This window comes from Bombina bombina, chromosome 4 (assembly GCF_027579735.1).
Source record: "Bombina bombina isolate aBomBom1 chromosome 4, aBomBom1.pri, whole genome shotgun sequence".
Lineage (NCBI taxonomy): Eukaryota > Metazoa > Chordata > Amphibia > Anura > Bombinatoridae > Bombina > Bombina bombina.
The window spans coordinates 1,053,015,606-1,053,023,704 of NC_069502.1; the positions used below are offsets into that span (position 1 = coordinate 1,053,015,606).

The following is an 8,099-nucleotide window of genomic DNA, read 5'->3' on the forward strand; positions in this document are numbered from 1 at the left end:
TAAAGATAATCATGTAGTAAAAGTTGTACTCCTTACTCCTGTGCTACTTAAAGGGGCATTAAACACTTTGAGATGGTAAAATAAAATGATAAATCATGTATATAAAAATAACTCTGCACTATACTTTCATTATTTATTTATTATGTAATTCCATTCTGAAATTGTGAGCTTTTCCATTCCTGTTAGAAATGGAAGTGCAGAACACTGTTAAATTCCACACAGCCATTGGCTGCACACTCTAGTAACCTATTTATAACTGTCTTTAATTGGCCACAGCAGAGAAGGTAACCTAAGTTACAACATGGCAGCTCCCATTGTTTTATAGACACTAAAACTTTACACTTATTTTGTCATTATTTAAATAGCTAAAGAAACTTTAAAAAATACATCTACATGTTATTCTCAGACTAATCTTTTCTTTGAATGCATCATTCTATCCATCATTTATTTAGTGTTTAATGTCCCTTTAAGATAAGGATGTAGCCAGTGAACCAATCATGAGCAAGTATACATACGTACGTACAAACGTATAACTAACCTCTTCAGGAGCTGCACTTGGACATTTTGGGTGCACAAATTTCATTGCATATTTTAATCCTTTGCAGAGATTAAACACTTAGGACTCTATTCTAAAATATCCTACAGAATCTTGCGATTATTATTCAAAATAATAAAACTGTCTGATTGTATTAGAAAACCGTATAACAGCAATATCTTTGCAAGGAATGTTTTTTGTGTGTGTGTGGAATAGAGATAAGGTTGCCACCTCAGCCATGTTTTCCTGGACACTTATGAGTTGCACATGCTGTAGGGTATGCTGGGAGGAACATGAATAGTGCTGTCCAGCATTACTATTAGTGTGCTGTCCATGGGTGCAATTCATGTTCCTCTCTGCACACCCTGCAGCATGTGCAACTCATAAGTGTCCTGGATAGTCCTGGATAAACATGACTGAGGTGGCAAACCTTAAACCCTTGTTTAAAATATGTGCTAATAAAAGTGTTTTCTTTTTACAATACAAGCCCCTTGCAAACCAAGGCAATGGTATTGATGCCTACAACTGTATTGGTGGATAAGGATGCATCACATCAATACTGAAAAAAAAAAACTTTATCCGAAAAAAATATAAATTACAGTTTAAAATTACGCAACAAACGGAAAAAAATGTTTTATCAATAAAATAATCTCTGTGTTTAGTCTGCTAACCTGTTCAGCTTGCTCCTGCGCTCTGTCTCTATCAATAACTAAACTGGCTGGTTTATTTGGGTCCATGTGTTATCACACTTATCTAACGGAAAGCATTAACATGATACTGTCTGCCATGTTTTAGTTTTCATTATTGGAAGGGCTCTGGCTGTAGTGCAGGGTGGGAAGGCTAGCAAGTTATCCATGCAATCAAACTAATTAAACATAAAGAGACTGAGCAACTTTGAGTCTAATCAAGTAATTAATGAGTGTTAACTCCTTACTGACAGAGAAAATACACCATAAAACAATATGTTGCTGCTTTTTCTGGCTCAAACTGTGTTAAAGCATCATTTAATTTATCCTTGATGTATAAAGTGCACAATACACTCATTGATTTAAGTGCGATGTTATGTATTTGCTTTGTTTTATATCTTGTGGACAAGTGCAATGCATTATGGGCCCAGCAAGTTCACAGCCAATGAACTGCAAGCTCTTGTGCTTGTAATCATTTCCATGTCACTAAATATACTTTTCTCCTGCAGATGTGGAGACATCACAAGAAATCAGGCTTTCAAAAAGCAGGTCTAGTGAGCAGAAAACCCCTTAATTTAGTCACCCAGTTCAAGTGATATCACAAGTGGTGAGTTTCTTGCCCAAATTGTAAATGAGTCGCTCCTCATCTCATTTGCATAAAGCTAACAGCGTTGCATGAAACAAATGCCTGGCGCATTAACCCGTTATCATTTGCTTACTTGCATTTTTATTTGTGTTCTAGCCTCTTTGTTTAAGCTAAATGGTTTGTGTAAAATACTTCTCTAAATGTAAATTATACAGCATGAACAAATACTTCCTTTTTCTGAGCTTTATGAAAGCTATCTTAGCATGTTTATGCATTGTCTGCAGAAGCCATGTTGCTCCTATTTTATACAATGGTTTATACTAAAAATAGGGTAGTGCATGGTTATGCAAAAGGGTAACATAAATAATTATGTATAAATAGGTCCCTTTGTAGAGCTTAGTAGTTACGATTAATGTTTCATAATGAGGCAATAATGTAGAGACGTGAAGAAAATTCCATTTTATTTATGTTTTCCGTCCATTTTACATTCTTAATTACATGGAAATAAAGTAAGGGAACGAAAAGCTTGTTTTATTACTAGAAAGCAAACCTGCCCAAATGCTATTGTCATTTATTTGTAATTGGCAACTTGTTTGGCAACTTGTTACGCAACTGTATACAAGAGGCAAGAAAAACTTACTAAATGAGGAGTTGTCACCTCGAAGCTATAATTGATTGAAAACCAATATTTATTTCAGGACATCTGTTACCCACTGTTGAAATTAGTGTTACAGGTCTGATTCTTACTTTTGTGTGCTCCAAAAACTCTGCTATGTAATAATAATGAGATACAAAAAAGAGCAAAACACTGGCGTTTTTAGTATAAACAGGTATGATGTGGAAGCTATTCATTTTATATAAATATATATATACATATATACTCTCATGTAATAATATATATATATAAAGCTATTTTCATCTAACAAAGAAAAACTTTGCAGTACAGTATCTATCTATATGTCCCAGTGTGATACTAAATAGTGCGTAGATTATCCATTATTGTGTATCACGTGTTAGCAAAATTCACTAAAAATTACCTCTCCAGTTATTATAAGTAGCTGGAGTAATTGAGGAGACTTGAGAGGCTGTTAGTGAATTTTACCCACAAGTCTCTCTCCTTGTCCGCTTTTTTTACAGTTAATTTTTACTGAGCCTAATTCTTCATGAAAGAGTGAGTATCCCAAAACCTAGCTTAGAATCACAGATATAGAACAGTTGTCTAAATTTATAGTTTTCAGGACCTACTAACAGTTCTGATTTTTAGGATTACCTTGGATTAGAACAGGTTACTGAGCAGGTTATTATATCTCCTGGGCCAAAGTTTGGACATGATAAAAAAAATCTAACCCAGTCATTAGTGGATCCAAGCACTGGAGTTGAAGAAATCTATAGAACTAGCTAATAAAATTATAGAGTTGTGATTTAGACTGACTGTCAACCTGGATGTAGATACGTTTTTACCCTATTTCAAAATGAAATCCCATTATAGCATTTAAAGTAATTTTAGTTATCTTTATGCTAAAATGCTTCTTGGTTTCAGAGCTTATTGTGCTACCAAATTGACTAAGATTTACTATACTGGCCTTAATAATGTACCTAATTATTATGCTGTGCCAGCAAACAAAATACTTATGCTCAAGAAAATGAACTTAATAAAGCACGCCTGCTAGCAGACTTTATTTGTTAGCGCTCACCAGGTAACATTCTTTTGTTGGTATAATGATACATTTATCTTGCCCTAATGGTGATTGTAGAACATGCGTTTAGGTAATAAAGTTTAGTGACTGTTTGGATGAGTAAATATAATTGCATTTTATGTTATATTCCGCTCTTCAGTAAATGTCTCCGAGCCGCCATTACTTTTAATAGGTCTAGGGGAAAATAACATTTTCTATTACTTCTGCTTCTGTGTTTTCAGACTACCTCTGCATGCATAATTCTTTCTTTGCTTAACAATTATAATAAATTCCTGCATCATCTTTCTGCTTTTCTCATATTTTTTTTCTCTCCTCTCTTCCCTGTCTGCCTTTCTACTAAACACAGAGAGAAAAGTGCCCTTGAGTTTGTCATTGTGAAGTTTTTATTTGTGAAGTTACAAGACTCGTGCCGCCATGCACATTATTATGTGAGAAGGTTGTTGCAAAGCCTCAGCAATTGCGCTGGAAATGTTTGACTCTTTCCTTCCTTGAATCAAGGAGTCCTGATGGCGTGAATGCACACAAGCGTTTCCTGCACTTTAGCACCGGGGAATATAGTCTTCGATCCTGCTCAGGAAACACAGTGTATGTGAGAATCACTCGTGGAAATGAACTACTTTTTATTTGTGAATAAACTTTTCAACTTTTATGATTCCTTTAGGACAACTGCACCAATTTGCATTTTTTTGGCAAGTCACAAGCTTCCAGGCTCAATCACTGCTTTATGTGGTTAGCTTATATTGAAATGGTGATGCTTTTAAAACTTTTTAAAGCTGAAAATGTCGCTCGTCACGTGTTCAGGAACTCTTCCGTGAATGCACAAGCTTTTGGGTTTAATTCTGAATACGGATTTATAACCTCTCTATTTGGCACTTTCTCACAATTCATCTTACCCGCCTATACTTGGGTATTCATAATACTTTTTTCTACTATCTCTCCTCTCTGAAGTTGCCATAAACCTTGGCGTGGGTCGTCTCTAAACTTTTAATAAAGGCGCTTATGTACTATATGCCAAGGTCTATAGTCCTTATTATTCCGATTGTACTGGAAAACAATGACCTCTCTGCACTGAGGATGAAAAAGAGGATTATCAGTGTGTTTGTCCAGAAAACCAATCAATTTCTTAACAAAATTTAACTTAATTGTCATAATGGATAGCCATGTTTTGTTTTTTGTTTGTTTGTTTTTTTCTGTTTTATTTTTTATTGAAATGACAACTACGCGTTAAATCTGGGTAACGGGCAAGTGTGATTGCTTCATTTGGATGCGTGTAGGACTTTTTCTGTACAATGTTTCAGTGGCAAAAAAGATGAATCTTTATTTAAACAATTCTGTCTTAATATATTTTCCCATGTTTTGTTTCAGCTTTGTCCTATTTGCAAGACAATGTACATGACGCATATAACAAACATCTTTATAGATGTTTCACTATTATGGTTATCAGATATTAAACAATTTCATTTTTAATACTAAATTAGAATGGTTTGAGTTCTGGTTTTGTTCACAGCTGAATTCCTTCTTAAGAGCACCAAAAGTATAAACTGAGCATCTTACCCCACAATCATTATGTACAGGATTCCAACAACAAATTGACTTTTCAGTACACAATCAAATGCTCAGATAGAGCATGCAGACTTTAAGTTTCCTTCTGTTATCAAATGTATTTCCTTGGTATCCTTTGTTGAACAGCATACCTATGTAGGCACATAAGCAGTAATACACTACAGGAAGATAGCTGGTGAATAGATGCTACACACATGCCTCTAGTCACTGGCTCAGCAGATGTGTTTAGGTAGCTCCCAGTAATGCATTGTTGCTCTGAGACTGACTTTAACTATGCATTTAACATTGCAGCAGGGTTAAACACATAGATATATATGCAAGGAACAGTGCATTAATAAAATGCTTTAACACAATACATTTTGCCTGTTTAGGTCCCTTTTAAAGATACTGTCCTTACAAAATAGAGATATTTTCACACTGGTTATAATATATGTTTAATTAAGCAATCTATAACAATGTATTTACAATTGTTTGTGTGTGTTTGTGTCTTTACTTTTATAGAGCCTTTTATGTACACAGCACAATTGTGACAAAACAAATAAGACTATATGTACCTGTCATCACAGAGATAACGAGAGCAGAAATCATATGAAGTCATCTTTCTGTATACCAGTCTACAATCTAATTAATTAGCATCACATTAATATGAGGTCTATCATGAAAGTGCATTTGTACTAAAGTGTCACAGATCAAACACTTTATATTAGAACGCAATAAATGACCCTGCAAGGAAGATTTAAATCCATTATAGTATGTGGTATTCCTATCAAGGTACATGTATTAGAGCCCATGATTTTAGTGATTAAAATGTCCAAATGAGAAATTCAGTGACTAAATGTCAAACTGCAATATACTGAATGTGTAATGTTTTTGTTTGTGATGTGTATGTATTTTATTCACTCAAACACTGTCAAGTCTTGTGTGTGTGAGAGCACTTGGTGACCATATTGGATAGAAATAGTGGTACTTATCCAGTATCTCCATCTGCATACTTAAATAATAATTTTGACCCCCACAACTTTTGAGGGGTTTCTGCTTACTTTGTATTTTTTTTTTAAGGGACAGTCTAGTATAAATTAAACTTTCATTATTCAGATAGGACTTTTAATTTTAATCAACTTTCCATATTACTTTTATCATCAAATTTGCTTTTTTCTCTTGGTATTCTTAGTTTAAACTAAACATTGGTAGGCTCATATGCTAATTTCTAAGCCTTTGAGGGCCGCCTCTTATCACATGCTTTTTAAATCTCTTTTCAACACAAAGAGACAGAAAGTACACGTGAGCCATATAGATAACACTGTGTTGAGGCACAGGGGGTTATTTAAGATTTAGCACAAACCAATGCTAAATTTAAGACAATAGATAATAAACAGTCACAGTCATGTGATCAGGGGGCTGGAAGAAGGTTCCTAGATACAAGGTAATCACAAAGGTAAAAAGTATAATAATATAACTGTGTTGGTTGTGCAAAACTGGGGAATGGGTAATAAAGGGATTATCTATCTTTTAAAACAATAACAATTCTATGGTAGACTGTCCCTTTAAGGGGGAGTGGGGCAAATGCCAGTGCTTCTTTGGCTAATGCTACTTAAAATAACATATGGTTCTGGAATATTACAAAAGCTGCTCTCTGTTTATCAACTTTGTTTATTTTTTCGCTCCTGTGTAGAAATATATATACGTAGCTTTAGTGATTTAGAAAATAGCATTGTAATCAGCAAACTCCGGAGAAGGCTTGCCCAGCCTCAACAGTATTCCAATAAATCCTTCATCTGCATACATTAAAACAGATTATTATTGCATACTTGTCATAGGGTCTAACAAATGTACAAGCAATGTTGCAGGCCTTACTCAACAGCTTAAATCATGTTTTTAATTGGACCAAATTATATATTTCTTAAAGGGACATTAAACACTAAACATTTTCTCCACCACCCTCTATTTATGGGTGGTGCCTTTTCGGAACCTAGGTTTTACTGCAGGTATCTAAATATGAGCACATATGCAAACACAATAGTACTGGAATGCATAGAAAGCTAGATTTAAACATTGCAACAAATAGAACTAGTTGGAGATGGAGGAAAATCACAATACTATGATTATAAAATGTATTTAGGTTTCAATGTCCTTTTAATTTGTCTTTTTTAAGGTGTTTTTTTAAGTGAATGAAGAGTATTTATTGTAAATATAATTTATATACAATTCAATAGGAGTGTGTTTTTAAATTAACCAGTAAGTGGTGTTTGCATACTGTAAATATTTAATGCACTATGTTAAATAGTATTGTTCTAGTATACTAATTTAATTCAACTGATTAACCATTAGGTTTATTGAATTGTGTTTGTATTAATTGACACAATTGTATTGCTATTTAAACCATAATTAGTTCTTAATCATGGTTACTTACAATTACTCTATGTTGCTTGTACATTTGTTTTAATGTATGCAGGTGGAGCACTTTATTAGAAATACTGCATTCTTTGGTATGTAGGGGAAACTTGGAGAAAATTTAAATTTATTTGTACTCAACCAAAAACATTTTGATATAAATGTATACAAGCTGAAAAATATCCAGGGTCAAAAGGGGAGACGGAGACTGGAAGAAGAGAAAAGGTGGAGGGAGAGAAGCAAGGAAGAGACAATAGGAAAGAAACTAAGGTGGAGGAATATGTGAAGAGGCTGAAATGGAGAGAGGAGAAAAAGGGGGAGAGCAATAAAGGGGAAATTATGTCAGCCCACAGCAGACCCCTAACCAACCTAATTGTTTGTAGTTCACATCAAAGCCCAAAGCCCATCAAAATGCTTCTTGCAGGCACTTTTTGTCAGGTATCAGGACAGATTAGACATACTGCAACTTCTTTTATGCCATTTTATGAGAACTCATTAAACTTAGTGTAGAACCACTGTCCCCTGCAGCCCCTTTTATAACAGTTATTAGTACACATCAGAGCCCAGACAGGACCAAAGCCTCCTCCAGAAAAGTATATGCTCTTTATCAGTAATATTGATGCCCAGACCACTGCCCCTTC

The 8,099-nt window shown here is 34.4% G+C and overlaps 1 protein-coding gene across 1 annotated transcript in view; it reads left to right on the forward strand.

Moving 5' to 3' along the window:
* CCDC88A (coiled-coil domain containing 88A) overlaps nt 1-4,978 on the forward strand; it is a 424,707-nt gene extending 419,729 nt beyond the window's left edge. Inside the window, exons 32-33 of the mRNA XM_053712191.1 lie at nt 1,731-1,828; nt 3,851-4,978. Coding sequence (XP_053568166.1) covers nt 1,731-1,795 — 65 coding nt within the window. The 3' untranslated portion in view covers nt 1,796-1,828; nt 3,851-4,978. The remainder of the gene's footprint in view (nt 1-1,730; nt 1,829-3,850) is intronic.
* Nucleotides 4,979-8,099: the final 3,121 nt, after the last annotated feature.